The following is a 20,099-nucleotide window of genomic DNA, read 5'->3' on the forward strand; positions in this document are numbered from 1 at the left end:
GCCGATAATCTCTTGATACTTTATTGATGGACCTGTCAGGGGGAAAGAAAAAATCTACTTTTAGGGGACCACCTCCTTGGGTAAATTTTTATAACTCAGCCCTGATCTAGTATACTCATGTGCTTATTGATGACTGTTGTGGTGATGGTATCTATCAAAACCAGTAAGGTCTTTGACTCCGAGGCTACAAGATGTTAGGGGAATTGGCCGGGCGCGGTGACTCATGCCTGTAATCCCAACACTTTGGGAGGCCAAGGTAGTTGGATCACCTGAGGTCAGGATTTCGAGACCAGCCTGGCCATTAAAAAATTAGCCGGGCGTGGTGGCACACGCCTGTGATCCCAGCTACTCGCCTGTGATCCCAGCTACTCGGGAGGCTGAGGCAGGAGAATCGCCTGAACCTGGGAAGCCAAGGTGGCAGTGAGCCAAGATCGCACCCACTGCACTCCAACCTCGGTGACAGAGCGAGACTCAGTCTCAAACAAAACAAAAACAAACAAACAAAAAACAAGATGTTAGAAGATTTGGGGATTCAATGTAGGATAGCGGTTTTATATATTTTGTTAATAGTTGAGACTTCCCACATAATACTGCTGTATGCTCTCTAGGTTTGTCCTGCAGGCTATGATACTGACACTGAATAAATGCCTAAATCAGTCGTCACAAATGTTTTTCTTTTCTTTTTTTTTTTTTCTTTGAGACAGACTCTTACTCTGTCTCCCGGTCTGGAGTGCAGTGGCGCAATCTCGGCTTACCACAACCTCCACCTCCCGAGTTCAAGCGATTCTCCTGCCTCAGGCTCCTGAGTAGCTGGGATTACAGGCGCGTGTCACCATGCCCGGCTAATTTTTGTATTTTTAGTAGAGACTGGAGTTCACCATGTTGGTCAGGCTGGTCTCGAACTCCTGATCTCATGATACGCCCGCCTCAGCCCCCCAAAGTGCTGGGATTACAGGCGTGAGCCACCACGCCCGGCCTAAATTGTTTAAACAAAATAATCAGGGCCTAAGTGCCTGTTGGGGCTGAATGACCAAAGGGTTTTCCTTGTGGATATTTCTGGGCTATAGTGGTTTGTGGCTCCCCTATACTTTGTAAACAAAGCCTTAATATCTCAGCCTAAATTCCTTAGGCTTTTTTGCTGCCTAGCTAGAATCTTTTATCCACGGCTGCATCCCTGAACACTTGGAACTTTTATCTGTCTTTGTCCCATTGCTCATTTTGACCCTTTGGCCTCAGATCACCTTCTTTCTCCTTTATCTGCCTGACTCTGTGTGTGTGTGTGTATTTTTAGTAGAGATTGGGTTTCACCATCTTGCCCAGGCTGGTCTTGAACTCCTGGGCTCAAGCGATCCTCCGGCCACCACGGCCTCCCAAAGCCCTGGGATTATAGGCGTGACCCACCACGCCTGGCCCATATCAAGTATTTATAGGTGAAATGTTACGATACCTGTAAAATTTGCTGTAGAATACTCAAGGAAAAAGAGGGAAACTAGATGAAGTAAGAACGCAGAATGTTAATAATTACTGAAACTGCTAATAGGTACATGGGGGGATTGCACTATTCTCTCTACTTTTGTAGAAATTTTCCATAATAAGATGTTTTAAATTAAAAACTCTTGGTACAACCCAGGTGCTCATTAAGTCAATTGCCTTTTGAAATTGTAGTACGTAGCAAAAAAATTTATAAATTGCTCTAATTATCAAGATTTGATTAAAATGAAACACTACAATTTAAATAAATTAAATAAATTTTACTAGTATAAATATACTAGTATAATAGTGTAAATACTATTTCAGTTTAATCAAATCTTGATAATTTTACTAGTATGATATTATTAAAAATAAATTTATGGCCGGGCATGGTGGCTTGCGCCTGTAATCCCAGCATTTGGGAGGCCGAGGCAGGTGTATCACCTGAGGTCAGGAGTTTGAGACCAGACTGGCCAACATGGCAAAACCCCATCTCTACTAAAAATACAAAAATTAGCCGGGCGTGGTGACGGGCACCTGTAATCCCAGCTACTAGGGAGGCTGAGGCAGGAGAATTGCTTGAACCCAGGGAGGCAGACGCTGCAGTGAGCCAAGATCATGCCATTGCACTCCAGCCTGGGCAACAAGAGGGAAACTCTGTCTAAAAAATAATAATAATAATAAATAAATTTATAAGAGATAATATTAGCTCTTTTGAGAGACTTCTCTTAATGGTAAAGCAAATTGAAGGAACCAGTTATTATTAGTGTGGCGACTAATTATTAGTATGGCGACTATTATTATTAGTGTGGCGACTGGTCCTTTTGTCACTCATGCCCTCACTTCCTTTCTTACCAGCTTAAATTACAAACTCTGGCACTATTTCCACTTCCTTGCACCTCCCTATACTCACCTGGCAAAACCCAAGCCTGATTAAACCCAACTATGTGCTTAATCTTTGCCTATACCTCTGCAGCTAACTCTAGCTGGAGAAAACACCTAACTTTGTTGAGTGAACTTATTTTACATATGCAACTCTAAACCTTAATGTGGGCATTTGATCTTTCTCCTTTTTTTTTTTTTTTTTTTTTTTTTTTTTTTTTTGAGATAAAGTCTCGCTCTGTTGCCCAGGCTGCAGTGGCACAATCAGGGCTCACTGCAGCCTCAACCTCTCAGGCTCAAGGCATTCTCCCACCTCAGCCTCCCAAGCAACTGGAATTACAGGCACGTGCCACCACACCTGGCCCATTTTCTTCTTAGTCATGAACTTTCCTATTTTTGAAGATAATTACTTTTTATCATCTTGACTCAACTTGGCTCCCTTCCCTCCTTTGATGACTTTACCACATAGGTCATGGGAAAGTAGATGAAATTGATAGAATACTGCCTGATCCTTCAACCACCAAATCCCCTGCTTTTTTCCTTTTCTTTTTTCTTCTTTTTTTTTTTTTTTGAGACAGAGTCTTGCTCCGTCAGCCAGGCTGGAGTTCTCTGAAGTGCAGTGGCATAATCAGGGCTCACTGCAGCCTCAACCTCCCGGGCTCAAGCAATCCTCCCAACTCAGCCCCCCTGAGTAGCTAGGACTACAGGCATGACCACCCTGCCTGGCCAATTGTTTTTAAATTTTAGTAGAGATGAGGTCTGACTATGTTGCCCTGTCTGGTCTCCAACTCCTGAAATTCAGCAATCCTTGCGCCTTTGCCTCCCAAAGTGCTGGGATTACAGGTGTGAGCCCCTAGTCTTGGCCGCACCACCAAACCTTCTAGCCACCCTGCATCTACATGCGCATACTCTGCTTCTTTGCCTGTCTAAGAGCAACCTTTCCATTTATGCTGAAGATCCTGAGCCCTCTTGCCTCCCCTAGGACTACATTCCTACAATTAGAACCTCTCTCCTGCATTAATTTCTCCACTCTGCTAGCTTATTTGCCATAAGGCATGCAATCATGTTTTAATATCACCCATCTTTCAAAAAAATAAAAAAGCCAAAATCCTCTCCTGATCCCATGTCCTCATTCCATCTACTGCCCTATTTTTCTGTTCTTTTCTACTAAAATTGCTTGTATCAAGGTCACCATCTTACAAAGTTTCCCTCTCTCCCCTCACCTGGGCCTATCAGTAGCATTTGGCATGATTGAACATGCCCCTCTGCTCCAGCCACTTTCTGTTCTAGACTTTGATATTTCACTCTGTCCTGCCTTACTAGCACTTCTTTCTGGTTTCCTTGGTTGGTTCTTCATCTGCCAGATCTCTAAATGTGGAGTGCCCCCAGGGCTCTCTTCCTCTCTCTTTTTCTCTAACTGTGCTCTATCCCTGGGTAATCTTATCCACCCCATTTTTTTTTCTTTTTCTTTTTCTTTTTCTTTTTTTTTTTTTTTGAGATGCAATCTTGCTCAGTCACTCAGGCTGGAGTGCAGTAGCGCGATCTCGGCTCACTGCAACCTCCACTTCCCAGGTTCAAGCGATTCTCCTGCCTTAGCCACCTGAGTAGCTGGGATTACAGGAGCCCACCACCATGCCCAGCTAATTTTTTTGTATTTTTAGTAGAGACAGGATTTCACCATGTTGGCCAGGCTGGTTTTGAACTCCTGACCTCAAGTGCTCCACCTGCCTTGGCCTCCCAAAATGTTGGGTTTACAGGGATGAGCCACTGCATCCGGCCACTCCCATAAGTTAAAATTTACCCAGAAGCTAATGCCTCCGAAACCCACATCTCCAGTAGGACCTCTCTCTCCCCTAGGATGCTGACTCGTGTATTTAAGTGCATTTTCAACAACACGTTCAGGTCCAAGCATTGACAGTCTCTTCCCCCTCTCAGTACATGGGTCAGGCCCAGTTTGGATCACCCTCCTTCACCCACAGCCATCAATCCTTGTCAGCACCTCCTCCTAAACAGACCTGAAGTCTGACCTCTGGGCACCATCTCCAACGCTGCAAACTTGTGCCACAGCACTCTCATCTCTTGACCACTGCCTCAGTCTCCCTACTGGGCTTCCTGCCTCAACTCTTACCTCACAGTAGTGTTCTCTTGGTAGTTGGAGTGATATTTGAAACTTAGGGAAAAGAAAAAAAAGAGAGAGCAACCAGGCACAGTGGTTCATGCCTGTACTCCCAGCACTTTGAGGGGCTGTGGTGGTTGGATCACTTGAGGCCAGGAGTTCAAAACTGGCCTGGCCAGCATGGCAAAACCCCATCTCTACTTAAAAAAAAAAAAAAAAAATACAAAAATTAGCCAGGCGTGGTGGCATGTGCCTGTAATCCCAACTACTCGGGAGGATGAGGCACGAGAATCCCTGAACCCAAGAGGTGGAGGCTGCAGTGAGCCAAGATCATGGCACTGCACTCCAGCCTGGGTGACAGAGCGAGACTCTGTCTCCAAAAAAAAAAAAAACTTAGAATGTGTCTTTTTCTGATCAGTGCCATCCAGTGACTCCTCTCACATTTAAAATAAAATCTAAACTTTTTCCAGTGTAATGAGAGAAACTTAGTTTGACCCTGATTTGGAGGGAAATTTTTTTAAAAAGAAAATAGCTAAAATTGGAGAGAAGGACATTTCATCACGGGCTACATATTAGTTGATATTAGGCTTTTCCTGAGTACATGAATGCATTAGAGGTTACGTGGGAAAATCTCTTCTTATTTTTAGGAGGTGTGGCTGATATATTTAGTGGTGAAGTATCATGATGTCTGGAACTCATTTTCAAATTCTTTCACAAGAAATATATGTTAATATAGAGAAACCAAATATGAGACAATGCAAATGATTGTTGAATCTTGGTGGGAAATATGAGTGTTTATTACACTACTTCGACTTTTTTTTTTTTTTTGAGACAGAGTTTTGCTCAGTGGCGTGATCTCAGCTCACCGCGCAACCTCCGCCTCCTGGGTTCAAACAATTCTCCTGCCTCAGCCTCCTAAGTAGCTGGGATTACAGGCATCACCACGCCCAGCTAATTTTGTATTTTTAGTAGAGACAGGGTTTCTTCATATTGTTCAGGCTGGTCTGGAACTCCTGAACTCAGGTGATCTGACTGCCTCAGCCTCCCAAAGTGCTGGGATTACAGGCATGAGCCACCGCACCCAGCCTACTTTGACTTTTCTATAGGCCTGACTTTTTTTTCTAATAACAAGTTAGGGGAATTGATTTTTTTTTTTTTTTTTTTTTTTTTGAGACAAGAATTTCGCTCTTGTCACCTAGGCTGGAGCATAGTGGTGCAATCCTGGCTCACTGAAACCTCCACCTCCAGGGTTCAAAGGATTCTCCCGCCTCAGCCTCCTGAGTAGCTCAGACTACAGGTGCCCGCCACCATGCCCAGCTATTTTTATATTTTTTGCAGAGACAGGGTTTCACCCTGTTGGCCAGGCTGGTCTTGAACTCCTAACCTTGGGTGATCTACCCGCCTCAGCCTCCCAAAGTGCTGGGATTACAGGCATGAGTCACTGTACCTGGCCGAAATTCATAATTTTTGCTGTGGCCTTTACCTCTCTACTTGACCCAGCCTCTGGTCACCTCTCTGATCTCCCTGCCCTCCACACACCTCTGTTCACCATGCTTCTACCATAAGAGCAATTTCTGTCTTTCAACTCATGGGTCCCTCTCAGGGCTCCTGTTCTTGGTGCTCACTCTGCTTGGAGTGCTCTTCACCTCCTACCTCTTTCCTCATTCACATCTCAGTTCAAGCCACCACCTCAGAGAGGCCTTTCCCAACCATCCTAATTCAGGTAGCATCCCCACCCCACCCCAGTTGCCCAGTTTTATTTTTGCATCATAATACCTGATGTCATATCATTCATTTCTAGCTTTCTTGAGTAACAGACTGTTTCACCACTGCTAGAAGATCCTGGAGGGCAATTACCTTGTCTGTTTAATTCATCACTCTGTAGTGTCTGGAACAGGGCCCAGCACAATAAATGCTTGTTGAAGGAATGCACAAATATATGCTGATAACTAACATCTGCACCTTCAGCACAACTCTTGAACACCACCTCATATCATTCACCCTCCTCACTGGGTTCTGCCGCAGGTGCCTCGCTTCATGCATTTTTGTACGTTTGGTGAAATTTTGAAGGTATATTAAGAAGGTATTAGAAAAATCAAGAATGCCTGAATTCTGCCCTGCCAATCATCCCCTTCCCAGAGAAAAAACAAGTAGAAAATAAGGTACCACTTTATTACTAGCTGAAATGGTGCCCGATGTCTTGATGCAGAGCATTCTGGTAAAGTGGATTGGAGAATGTGGCTCAGGCTTGCACCACAAGCAAAAGCTTGAGTACAAATCAAATTTCAAGATCTCTGCCATTCTTTACTGGACACATGGCCCATGATAAAAGGCATGAGAAGAATAGAGCCAAGCCTGGTGACTGGGCCCACCTTGAGAAGGATGGCTCAGGCCCTCAACTGCATGGCTGGGTAGAAGAGGAAGAAAAAGAGAACCCAGCCAAAAAACCTGACTTTTTTTTTTTTTTTTTTTTAAATGGAGTCTTGCTCTGTCGCCCAGACTAGAGTGCAGTGGCGTGATCTCCTCAGCTCACTGCAATCTTCGCCTCCTGGGTTCAAGCAATTCTCCTGCCTTGGCCTCCCAAGTAGCTGGGACTACAGGTGCACGCCACCAATGCCCAGCTAATTTTTGTATTTTTATTAGGATGGGGTTTCCCCATGTTGGCCAGGCGGGGTTAAAACCCCTGACCTCATGATCCACCTGCCTCAGCCTCCCAAAGTGCTGGAATTACAGGCATGAGCCACTGCGCTCAACCAAACTTGACTTTTAAAGCACAGGAAAATGTAACCAATCAAATTAACATTCTCCTTTCAGGAAAGAACAAGAAGGGAAGTTTTCCTAGGCTGGGAAGAGAAGCTCCGTGTTCCCTTCCCCCCACAGAGACCTATAACCATCCCCCTAAGACCCCGTCACCTTTGGCATTCCTCATCTTAGGGACCACACCACACTTCACCAGCTGTCCAAGCCAGAAACCTCGGCATAACGAAGTTTCCCTCTTTCTCAACTCTCATGTTCACACTGATTTCACTTCCTAAGAAGGTTTTGACTTCATCCATACTGCCTTAGCCCCACTCTAGTTCAGGCCACAGCATCTCTGGCTCATCCCCATCAAATGCATCTTGCACATTGTTCAGGTAGAGTAATCATTCTGAGTAATGCAAAATTGGTTACCCACTGCCTTGCTGCAAGCTCTTCAGAGATTGCCCTTTTCTCGGAGGGTAAAATTCATACTCTTTAAAGGCTTGTAAGGCCGGGTAACATCAGGGCCCTGCTCACTTTCCCAACATTGTCTCCTACTATCTCCCACACCAGCTCCATGCTCCAACCACACTGAACTTAAGTTCTGTAAACACCCTCACTGTTGCCTTGCTGTGCCATTCCTCTACCTGTTTCTCTATGTCCAGCTCTCCCTTTCATCCTTCAGATCTCAGCAATTAGACACATCACATCTTTTATCTGAGAACTGCCCTGTGCAGACACTTGCTGAAGTCTAATCTAGCAGAGACCCATTCTTTCTAAGTTCTAGTCCTATGGTCTGACCAGAGTACATTTAATGAATACAAGAACAGCAAAAACTGTTCAACGTATCTTCCTTGTTTATTTGATTTTTGACTCTAATAATAAGGTCTCTCTTACAGGCAGACAAGTTGTTAAAAGCCTTGAAAGGCCACGTTAAACATGAGGCAAGAAAAGAAAATGAGAATCAGGTGAGTAATGTTTTTCACATTTACCTGTTAGCTAGCAAAACATTTATATTTAGTTAATGGACAATTAACACACAACTAGTGATGATTTAAGACATGCTGTTGGCTGAGTGTGGTGGCTCACGCCTATAATCCTAGCACTTTGGGAGGCTGAGGTGGGCGGATCACTTGAGACCAGGGGTTCGAGACCAGCCTGGCCAACATGGTGAAACCCCATCTCTACTAAAAATACAAAAATTAGCCAGACTTGATGGCAGGAGCCTGTAATCCCAGCTACTTGGGAGGCTGAGACAGGGAGAATTGCTTGAACCCAGTAGGCAGAGGTTGCAGTGAGCCAAGATCGCGCCACTGTACTCCAACCTGGGCAACAGAGCAAGACTCCGTCTCAAAAAAAAAAAAAAGATATGCTGTTTATTAAAAAAGAGATCTTTATTGGTAATAGTGCCAAGGACTGAATCCTTTCAGATTAACTATCTGCTGTTGTGAATGGTGAAACTGTTTTGCACCAATCTGTTGAATAAGATGTTTTTACACAAATACAAAGACTGAGTACTAGTTGCCAAATATTACAAGAGATGGCATGATTTGAGTAGGGAGGGAACTGGAGTTGAAATCAGAAACACCTAGGTCAAGTACCAGCTCTCATTTATTTCTCTGCAACATTAGAAAACTCAAACTCCTGGCCAGGCACAGTGGCCCATGCCTGTAATCCCAGCACTTTGGGAGGCTGAGGTGGGTGGATCACGAGGTCAGGAGATCGAGGCCATCTGGCTAAAATGGTGAAACCCTGTCTCCACTAAAAATACAAAAAATTCTCCAGGCTTGGTGGCGGGTGCCTGTAGTCGCAGCTACTCCGGAGGCTGAGGCAGGAGAATGGCGTGAACCCAGGAGGCGGAGCTTACAGTGAGCCGAGATGGCGCCACTGCAGTGCAGCCTGGGCGACAGAGCGAGTCTCCGTCTCAAAAAAAAAAAAACTCAAACTCCTCTTCTTTAAGATGGAAATAATATCTGTTCTGCTGAACTGAGTGTTGTGAGCATCACATGAAGTAGGGACTGTGAAAGTGACTTGTAAGCTGTAAAACAATGGCTGATGGGAGTTGTCATGGCCGCTTCAGACCCACACCAAAGATTTTTGATAAGGCATGACTCCTCAATGGATCCATGAGTGCTCCATTAGGGCCAGGATTCATTTATTCCTTTTGTTGTTATTGTTGTTGAGACAGAATCTTGCTCTGTCATCCAGGCTGGAGTACAGTGGTGTGATCTCGGCTCACTGCAACCTCCATCTCCTGGGGTCAAGCAATTCTCCTGCCTCAGCCTCCTGAGTAGCTGGGATTACAGGCATGCACCACCATGCCTGGCTAACTTTGTATTTTTAGTAGAAATAGGATTTCTCCATGTTGGTCAGGCTGGTCTTGAACTCCCGACCTTGGGTGATCCGCCCACCTCAGCCTCCCATAGTGCTGGGATTACAGGGGTGAGCCACCGTGCCCAGCTCATTTTTTGTATTTTTAGTAGAGATGAGGTTTCACCGTGTTGGCCAGGCTGGTCTCGAACTCCTGACCTCAGTTGATCTACCTGCTTCAGTCTCCCAAAGTGCTGGGATTACACGTGTGAGCCACTGCACCTGGCCTCAAATTTATTTTTGATTCCAGGCTTTAATTAACTGAAAATAGACAAGAACTATTTTTGAATTCTAGCTTTAAAAGTTTCTATATCAATAAATTTCTTTTTTATGGTTAAGGATACATGATTGTAGTGCCATTTGAAATTACAATTTTAGGCTGGGCTCAGTGACTCACACCTGTAATTCCCGCACTTTGGGAAGCTGAGGTGGGTGGATCACTTGAGGTCAGGAGTTCGAGACCAGCCTGGGCAACATGGTGAAACCCCATCTCTACTAAAATACAAAAATTAGCTGGGCGTGGTGGTGCACACCTGTAGTCCCAGCTACTCAGGAGGCTGAGGCAGGAGAATCACTTGAACCCGTGAGCCAGATGTAGTAAGCCAAGATCAAACCACTGCACTCCACCCTGGGAGGCAGAATGAGACTCCATCTCAAAATAAAACAAAGAAACAACAAAAAATTGTCTCTTTATATTCCAGCAACATGTGTAACTCAAAGGTATTGCTTCTAGGTTGGTGCAAATGTAATTGCGGTTTTTGCCATTACTTTTAAAAATGACAAAAACCAGGCCGGGCATGGTGGCTCACGTCTGTAATACTGGCACTTTGAAAGGCCAAAGTGGGTGGATCACCTGAGGCCAGGAGTTTAAGACCAGCCTGGCCAATATGGCAAAACCCCATCTCTACTAAAAAATACAAAAATTAGCCGACCATGGATGCACACAGCTGTACTCCCAGCTACTCGAGGGGATGAGTCAGGAGAATTATTTGAACCTGGGATTCGGATGTTGCAGTGAGCCAAGATTACGCCACTGCACTCCACTCCAGCCTGGACAACAAAATGAGACTCCGTCTCCAAAAAAAAAAAAAGACAAAAACCGTACTTACTTTCGCACCAATCTAATACATGGAAACAGTTTCTCTTACTTTTTTTTTGAGACAGGGTCTCACTCTAACCCAGACTGTAGTGCAGTGGTGCAGTCAGGGCTCACTGCAGCCTGGACCTCCCAGGCTCAAGCGATCCTCTTGCCTCACTCCCCTGAGTAGCTGGGACTACAGCCGTGTATCACCATTCCTGGCTATTTTTTTATTTTTAGTAGATACGGGGTTTCACAATATTGCCCAGACTGGTCTCAAACTCCTAGGGTCAAGCAATTTGCCTACCTCTGCCTCCCAAAGTGCTGGTATTACAGACACCCTGCCAGTTTCTCCTCTTTTACTTTCTTCTCCATGACTATCGGGGAGTTGGAAAGTGGGATCCAGATCACATTTTTCTATTCTCATGTAAAAACCCCTGCTCTTTTTTTAGCTCATCTTGAAAAGGCCAAAGATAAAGAAAAAAAAAATCTCTGCTCTTTTGAAATTTATGATCACCTCTTTTCTTTCTTTCTTTCTTTTTTTTTTTTTTTTTTTTTTTTTTGAGTTTCACTCTTGCTGCCCAGGCTGGAGTGCAATGACACGATCTCAGCTCACTGCAACCTCCACCTCCCGAGTTCAAGCGATTCTCCTGCCTCAGCCTCCTGAGTAGCTGGGATTACAGGCATGCGCCGCCACACCCAGATAATTTTGTATTTTTAGTAGAAACGGAGTTTCACCATGTTGGTCAGGCTGGTCTCAAACTCCCGACCTCAGGTGATCCTCCCGCCTCAGCTTCCCAAAGTGCTGGGATTCCAGGGGTGAGCCACTGCACCCAGCGTATGCTTACCTATTTTAATCTCCCATCTGCTGAGCTCCTAGTTACTCTCTAGTGTTCTCTATCTCATGGTCGTCATTTCCTCGTGTCCTCATCTTATTTTGGACGAGTTCAAAGGTCCATCTGGATGTCTCTTCTTACTACTGCGGCCTCCTTGTCCTTAATGCTGGTGATCTTTGGTTTTGTGCTTGATCAGCCATCTGCTTCTCTGGGCATATCCTGGACCTTACATCACTTGGAACTATTACGCTTCTGTAATATTTCACCTCTGGTTAAGGCCTTTTATTCTCTTTTTTTTTTTTTTTTTTTTTGAGATGGAGTCTTGGTCTATCACCCAGGCTGGAGTACAGTGGCTTGATCTCGGCTCACTGCATCCAACTCCCCAGCTCAAGCAATTCTCCTGCCTCAGCCTCCTGAGTAACTGGCATTACAGGTGCACACCACCATGCCCAGCTAATTTTTGTGTTTTTAGTAGAGTGGAGGTTTTACCATGTGGGCCAGGCCCTCAAGTGATCTGCTCACCTTGGCCTCCCAAAGTGCTGGGATTACAGACATGAGCCACCACGCCCAGCCAGGCCTTCTATTCTTTAAGCTTTATTCTTTGATTCCCAACAGACATATTTTGTATTTTTTTTAATTTTTTTTCTTAATTAATTATTTTTTTTTTTTTGAGACAGACTCTCGCTGTGTCACCCAGGCTGGAGTGCACTGGCGCAATCTCAGCTCATTGCAAGCTCTGCCTTCCGGGTTCACGCCATTCTCCTGCCTCAGCCTCCCGAGTAGCTGGGACTACAGGCGCCCACCACCACACCTGGCTAATTTTTTTTTTTTTTTTTTTTTTTTTTTTTGAGACGGAGTCTCGCTCTGCCGCCCAGGCTGGAGTGCAGTGGCCAGATCTCGGCTCACTGCAAGCTCCACATCCCGGGTTCACGCCATTCTCCTGCCTCAGCCTCCCGAGTAGCTGGGACTACAGGCGCCCGCCACCTCGCCCGGCTAGTTTTTTATATTTTTTAGTAGAGACGGGGTTTTACCGTGTCAGCCAGGATGGTCTCGATCTCCTGACCTCATGATCCGCCCGTCTCGGCCTCCCAAAGTGCTGGGATTACAGGCTTGAGCCACCGCGCCCGGCCATTTTTTTGTTTTTTTAGTAGAGATGGGTTTCCACCGTGTTAGCCAGGATGGCCTCGATCTCCTGACCTCGTGATCTGCCCGCCTTGGCCTCCCAAAGTGCTGGGATTACAGGCGTGAGCCACCATGCCCGGCAATTAATTATTTTTGAAATGGGTTCTCACTCTGTCACCCAGGGTGGAGTGTAGTGGCACAATCATGGCTTGCTGCAGCCTCGACCTCAAGCAATCCTCTGACTTCAGCCTCATAAGTAGCTGGAACTGCAGGCACACTCACCACACCTTGTTACTTTTTAAAAAATTTTTTTGTAGAGACTGGGGTCTCGCTATGTTGCCTAGGCTGGGGAACTTTTTTAAAATACTGACAGCTGAGTACAGTGGCTCATGCCTGTAATCCCAACACTTTGGGAGGCCGAGGCGGGTGGATCATGAGGTCAAGAGATGGAAACCATCCTGGCCAAAATGGTGAAACCCCATCTCTACTAAAAATACAAAAATTCGCCGGGCTGGTGGCACACACCTGTAGTCCCAGCTACTCGGGAGGCTGAGGCAGGAGCATCGCTTGAACTCAGGAGCTGGAGGTTGCAGTGAGCCAAGATTGTGCCATTGTATTCCATCCTGGGTGACACAGCCAGACCCTGTCTCAAAAAATAAATAAATTATATAAATAAATAAATACTAATGTATGGCCAGGCACAGTGACTCATGCTTGTAATCCCAGCACTTTGGGAGGCTGAGGTGGGTGGATCAACTGAGGTCAGGAGTTCGAGACCAGCCTGGCCAACGTGGTGAAACCCTGTCTCTACTAAAATAAAAAAATTAGCTGGGCGTGGTGGTATGTACCTGTAATCCCAGCTAGTCATAAGGTTGAGGCAGGAGAATTGCTTGAGCCTGGGAGGAGAAGGCTGCAGTGAGCCAAGATCACACCACTGCACTCTAGCCTGGGTGACAGAGCTAGACTCCATCTCAAAAAAAAAAAAAAAAAAAAAACCAATGTATAGGCCTCACCAAACCCCCAGCCAAATAAATAGACTATCAAGGGGTGGCCTGTGGCCATAATAGCGAAATAGACATCTGGTAGACTGCCTGCCCTCTAAAATATTGGAAGATTTCTCATTAAGGAAATTAAATAGTTATCAGACAAATTCTTCTGCCTTTGGGCATTCAAGGAAACACCAGCATAATGGCCTCCTCCCTACCCAAGGAATCCTACCAAATAACACACTTTTCTTGCACACTCAAGCTCCTAGTGAGGTTTTTCCTGATTTGCTATGAAATATGAATAGACATGGCCAGGCACAGTGGCTCACACCTGTAATCCCAGCACTTTGGGAGGCCCAAGCTGCAGATCACCTGAGTTCAGGAGTTGGAGACCAGCCTGGCCAATATGATGAAACCCCGTCTCTATTAAAAATATAAAAATTAGCCGGGCTGTGGTGGCGGGTGCCTGTAATCCCAGCTATTCAGGAGGCGGAGGTGGGAGAATCACTTGAACCTGGGAGGCATATGTTGCAGTGAGCAGAGATTGTGCCACTGCACTCCAGCCTGGGAGACCGAGGGAGATCCTGTCTCAAAAAAAAAAAAAAGAAAGAAAGAAAGAAAGAAATATGAATAAACAACCAACAACCACCAGACATTTGAGGAAAGCCTGAAGTCTGAGAGAGAATAAGATAAATAAAAAGAAAATGGACTGGGCATAGAGGCTCACGCCTGTAATCCCAACATTTTGCAAGGCCAAGGCAGGAGGATGACATCAACCTAGGAGTTCACAACCAGCCTGGGCAACATAGTGAGACCCCATTTCTACAAAATTAAAATAAGTAGCTAGGTGTGGTAACACATACCTGTAGACCCAGCTGATTGGGAGGCTGAGGCAGGAGGGTCAGTTGAGCTTGGGAAATTGAGGCTGCAGTGAGCTATGATCAAGCCACTGTAATCCAGCCTAGGCAACAGAGCAAGACTTTGTATCTAAGAAAGAAAGAAAGAAAAAGATGACCTTAAAGGAAATGAAGATAATACAATATATAACTCCTGGCTTAGCCTCCCGAGTAAGTGGGATTACAGGCACGTGCCACCACGCCTGGCTAATTTTTGTATTTTTAGTATAGACAGGGTTTCACCATGTTGGCCAGGCTGGTCTCGAACTCCTGACCTCAGGTGATCCACCAGCCTCGGCCTCCCAAAATGCTGGGATTACAGGTGTGAGCACCCAGCTTAATAAATTTTTAATAATTTCAAGTAGAGATGGGGTTTTGCCATGTGGCCCAGGCTGGTCTCAAAGTCCTGGGCTCAAGTGATCCATCTGCCTCAGCCTCCTAAAGTGCTGGGATTACAGGTGTGAACCACTGCACCTGTCCCAATTTCCGTATTTATTCACACTAAAATAACTTTGAATGTTTTCCTACCCTAATTTATTAATTTGGGTTGCTAAGTGTGATTATTTCTTTGTAAATACTCTAAGTTTTTTTTTTTTCTTTTTTTTTTTTTTTTTTTGAGATGGAGTTTCACTCTTGTTGCCCAGGCTGGAGTGCAATGGCACCATCTTGGCTCACTGTAACCTCCCCCTCCCGGTTCAAGTGATTATCCTGCCTCAACCTCCCAAGTGGCTGGGATTACAGGCATGCACCACCATGCCCGGGTAATTTTTAGTAGAGATGGGGTTTCACCATGAAAGCCAGGCTGGTCTTGAACTGACCTCAGGTGATCCACTCGCCTTGGTCTCCCAAAGTGCTGAGATCACAGGTGTGAGTCACCGTGTCTGTCCTAAATATAATTCTTTTTTTTTTTTTTTTTGAGACGGAGTCTTGCTCTGCCGCCCAGGCTGGAGTGCAATGGCTGGATCTCAGCTCACTGCAAGCTCCACCTCCCAGGTTCACGCCATTCTCCTGCCTCAGCCTCCCGAGTAGTTGGGACTACAGGCGCCCGCCACCGCACCTGGCTAGTTTTTTGTATCTTTTAGTAGAGACGGGGTTTCACCGTGTTAGCCAGGATGGTCTCGATCTCCTGACCTCGTGATCCGCCCGTCTCGGCCTCCCAAAGTGCTGGGATTACAGGCTTGAGCCACCGTGCCCGGCCCTAAATATAATTCTTGTCTTTGCCTACAATTTACTGCTAGAGAGTTTTAAATTTTTTCTTTTGCATATGTAATATGTTTTTTATTCTGTCTAAATTCTGATTCTTCCTGAGCATTATAACTGTAATGCATAGCACATAGCAGAGTAATACCTCTCTTTTCAGGATGAAAGTCAAACTTCTGCATCCTCTTGTGATGAGACTGAGATACAGATCAGCAACCAGGAACAAGCTGAGAGAGAGCCAACTGGCCATGTCACCAAAACAAGGAGAAGGCGCAGGACTGTCCGTGTGGACCCTGACTCGCAGGTGAATGGAAATATACAAATTGAAAATATAGGGCCAGGCGCAGTGGCTCAAGCCTGTAATCCCAGCACTTTGGGAGGCCGAGACGGGCGGACCACGAGGTTAGGAGATCGAGACCATCCTGGCTAACACGGTGAAACCCCGTCTCAACTAAAAAATACAAAAAACTAGCCGGGAGAGGTGGCGGGTGCCTGTAGTCCCAGCTACTAGGGAGGCTGAGGCAGGAGAATGGCGTAAACCCGGGAGGTGGAGCTTGCAGTGAGCTGAGATCCGGCCACTGCACTCCAGCCTGGGCGACGGAGCAACACTCCGTCTCAAAAAAAAAAAAAGAAAATATACCACCACCTATGCCAAAATTGGCATACTCTTAGGGAGCTTTCTTTTTAAATTCCCATGTGATGTCATGTGTTTGTAAGCTTACTGTATGCTGTAAGCTCCATGAAAGCCCAGACCCGAGTCCAGCTGCTCATCACTGCATCCCAGGGCTTGGCCCTCAGGAAGCACTTTTTAAGTATTAAGCTCACATTAAATATTTGTTGTATAAATATGAACATTCATTAAGTGTTCACTTAAGTGAGGTGTAGTAGATAGGTAGGAAAGAGAAACAAGCATTAAATGTGCTTTTTGTTGTTTTTTTCATTGGTTTGTTTAAATTCTCCTTCCTACCTTGCCCCTGGCCTGGTGATCACCCTGTACTTAGTCTTTCAGCAGTGTGATCACATGATTAGCAAGGGGCTTCCCTCGCTTGCTTTCTGTAGACTCTGGTTTTATTCTTTTATCTTATCCTTTCATTCAAATGTAATTTTTACAAAGCACAGTTTTTTTTTTTTTTTTCTTTTTTTTGAGATGGAGTTTCCACTCTCTTCCCCAGTGTGGAGTGCAATGGCACCATCTCAGCTTACTGCAACCTCCACCTCCCAGGTTCAAGCAATTCTCCTGCCTCTGCCTCCTGAGTAGCTGGGATTACAGACGGCCACCACCACACCCAGCTAATTTTTGCATTTTTAGTAGAGATGAGATTTCACTGTGTTGGCTGGGCTAATCTCGAACTCTTGACCTCTGGTGATCCACCCACCTTGGCCTCCCAAAGTGCTGGGATTACAGGTGTGAGCCACCATGCCCAGCCCCGAAACACAGTCTTAATTTTCTTTTCTATGTTCATATTGTTGCAGTAAACTGAGGAACGGAGAGACTAATACGGAGTACAGGAGGATTTGTTTGTTTTAGGCACACACCAGCTCAGAGGATTCACATCTGAAAGCTGAGCCTTGAACAAAGATAGCCAAGGTTTTTATAAGCAGCTTTACAGAAGCAAAATAAAAGCAATTAATCATACAGTAACAGGTTACATAATCTATAGCATAAAATGACTTAGCCAGTGGCCTTGTAGCTGCATTAAAAGGAAAACAAGAACTGGCTAAATACAGACATTTGTAAAACATAATCATGCTAATCATGCTTAAGAAGCCTGGGAAAAGAGTAACAGTAAAAGAACTTGTGTTTCTCTTTTTTTTTTTTTTCTTTCAACCTTGCTCTCGAATGGGGAAGGGGTTGGGGGGAGGGTGGTGTCTGGAGCTTATTCCTTTGGCCTTGGCTATTCAGACAGCGTTATCTCTAACTGTCTTTAAAGGGAGCTGCTAGGCAGAGGAAAACTTGTTCTTTTCTTTTGAACTCTTGCCTTGCCACATTCTGGGCCTTAGCTTTTACTTTTCTTGGAGTGAATAAATGCAGCACTTTTTATTATTATTATTTAAGTTTCTGCCTCAATATAGTCACTTGCTCAGTAGACTATCTTATGTTTCTTCATTTGTCCTTGCTAAGACAGTTAATCTTGCCATTTCTATTTTCCTCTTAATGTGCCCTATTATCTCCTATTCTCAAATTTACATCCTCATGACATTTGATAAGGCAGAGAACCAAATCTGCCACCAAAAATCTCATTATCCTGCTTTTCTTCCTTTAACCCCTTTTCCCCCTCACTTTGGTACTTGTCTTTGGAAGGCAGCAATTATTTCTTATTTATCATCAAAATATTTTATTTTCTTTTTAAATTTGTAGCAGAATCATTCAGAGATAAAAATAAGTAATCCCACTGAATTCCAGAATCATGAAAAGCAGGAAAACCAGGATCTCAGAGCTACTGCAAATGTTCCTTCTCCACCAGATGAGCACCAAGGAGCTGAGAATGCTGTTTCCTCAGGTAAACGTGGAATAAATGGTATGTCAAGTGACTTGAAAAACCAAAATTGCTAGAAGTAGCTGGGTACATTAGTTTCCTAGGACTGTCGTGACAAAGCACCACAAACTGGACAGCTTACAAAAACAGAAATTTACTCTTTCATAGTTCTAGAGGCTGGAAGTCCAAAATCGATGTGTCAGCAGGACCATGCTTCTCTGAGACTCTGGGTGGAATCCTTCCTGACTACTCTGACTACTCTGCGATGGCTGTCGATGCCTGGTGTTCCTTGGGTTGCAGCTGCATCATGCCAGTCTCTGGCTCTGACAGTGCATGACATTCTCCCTATATGTCTCTTTAATAGGACACCAGTCATATTGGATAAGGATCCACCCAAATAGGCCAAGCATAGTGGCTGATGCCTGTAATCCCATTACTTTAGGAAGCCAAGTCAGGAGGATTGCTTGAGCCTAGGAGTTTAGGACCAGCCTGGGCAACATGGCGAGACCCTGTCTCTACAAAAAGTCAAAAGAATCAGTCAGCCATGATGGTGCACATCTGTGGTCCCAGCTACTCAGGAGGCTGAGGTGACAGGGTCGCTTGAACCCAGGAGGTTAAGGCTGCAGTGGGCCATCTTCATACCACTTCACCCCAGCGTGTACAGAGTGACACCCTATCTCAAAAAATTAAAAGAACGTCCAAATGATGTCATTTTAACCTTAATACATCTGAAAAAAATTCCTAAATCTAAATAAGGTCATGTGACAGGTACCAGTGGTTAGGACTTCAACATATCTTTTAGGGGCCACAATTCAACCCATAGCACCATGTTATAGAATTTCTTTTTTTTTTTTTTTTTTAGACAGAGTCTTGCTCTGTCGCCCAGGCTGGAGTGCAAAGGTGCAATCTCTGCTCACTACAACCTCCGCCTCCTGGGTTCAAGCAATTCTCCTGCCTCAGCCTCCCAAGTAGCTGGGATTACAGGTGCGTGCCACCAGGCCCAGCTAATTTTTGTATTTTTAGTAGAGATGGGCTTTCACCATGTTGGCCAGGCTGGTCTCGAACTCCTGACCTCGTGATCCACCCACCTCAGCCTCCCAAAGTGCTGAGATTACAGGCATGAGCCACCGCACCTGGCCTTCCTTTCACTTCCTTTTGCTTACTAAACCTCTGCTCCTAAAAAATAAAAATAATAATAAATAAATAAATGAAGGCCGGGCGCGGTGGCTCAAGCCTGTAATCCCAGCACTTTGGGAGGCCGAGACGGGTGGATCACAAGGTCAGGAGATCGAGACCATCCTGGCTAACCCGGTGAAACCCCGTCTCTACTAAAAAAAAATACAAAAAACTAGCCGGGCAAGGTGGCGGGTGCCTGTAGTCCCAGCTACTCAGGAGGCTGAGGCAGGAGAATGGCGTGAACCCGGGAGGCGGAGCTTGCAGTGAGCTGAGATCCGGCCACTGCACTCTAGCCTGGGTGACAGAGCGAGACCCCGTCTCAAAAATAAATAAATAAATAAATAAATGAAAATAAAATATCTCAGTATCAGTTTCACCTGGGCAAATCTGCTAGGGCCCTGAGCCTTGCCAGAGGAGGAGTTAGAGAGATTGAGGGAGGATAATCCATTCCAGTATTCACCAAGCAGTTAAATCTGGAATTTCTAATCCTGAGCCTTCTCATTTTCCCTAAAACTTTGAGTGTCATACTGAATCTAGAAAATTACAGGAAAAAATGTTCTGATTCCTTGGGTCTGAGATGGGCCTGAGAATCTTCAGTTTGTAACAAGTCTCCCAGGTAATTTTTTACTTTTTATTTTTTTGAGACAGGGTCTTGCTCTGTTGCCCAGGCTGGAGTGCAATGGTGCGATCTCAGCTCACTGCAGCCTTAGCCTCCCGAGTAGCTGGGACTACAGGCATGCACTACCATGCT

The 20,099-nt window shown here is 45.2% G+C and overlaps 1 protein-coding gene across 19 annotated transcripts in view; it reads left to right on the top strand.

The window, feature by feature from the left end:
* NUSAP1 (nucleolar and spindle associated protein 1) overlaps positions 1-20,099 on the top strand; it is a 93,185-nt gene that overhangs the window by 44,690 nt on the left and 28,396 nt on the right. For 7 of the 19 annotated variants that reach the window (XM_077939119.1, XM_077939122.1, XM_077939121.1 and 4 more), the window contains exons 5-7: positions 8,107-8,175; positions 15,856-15,999; positions 18,055-18,196. In XM_077939119.1, coding sequence (XP_077795245.1) covers positions 8,107-8,175; positions 15,856-15,999; positions 18,055-18,196 — 355 coding nt within the window. Of the gene's footprint in view, positions 1-8,106; positions 8,176-15,855; positions 16,000-18,054; positions 18,215-20,099 lie in introns of all 19 variants that reach the window. The other 12 variants (XM_077939116.1, XM_077939115.1, XM_077939118.1 and 9 more) reach the window with 5 other exon arrangements.

Source organism: Macaca mulatta, chromosome 7 (genome assembly GCF_049350105.2).
Source record: "Macaca mulatta isolate MMU2019108-1 chromosome 7, T2T-MMU8v2.0, whole genome shotgun sequence".
NCBI lineage: Eukaryota > Metazoa > Chordata > Mammalia > Primates > Cercopithecidae > Macaca > Macaca mulatta.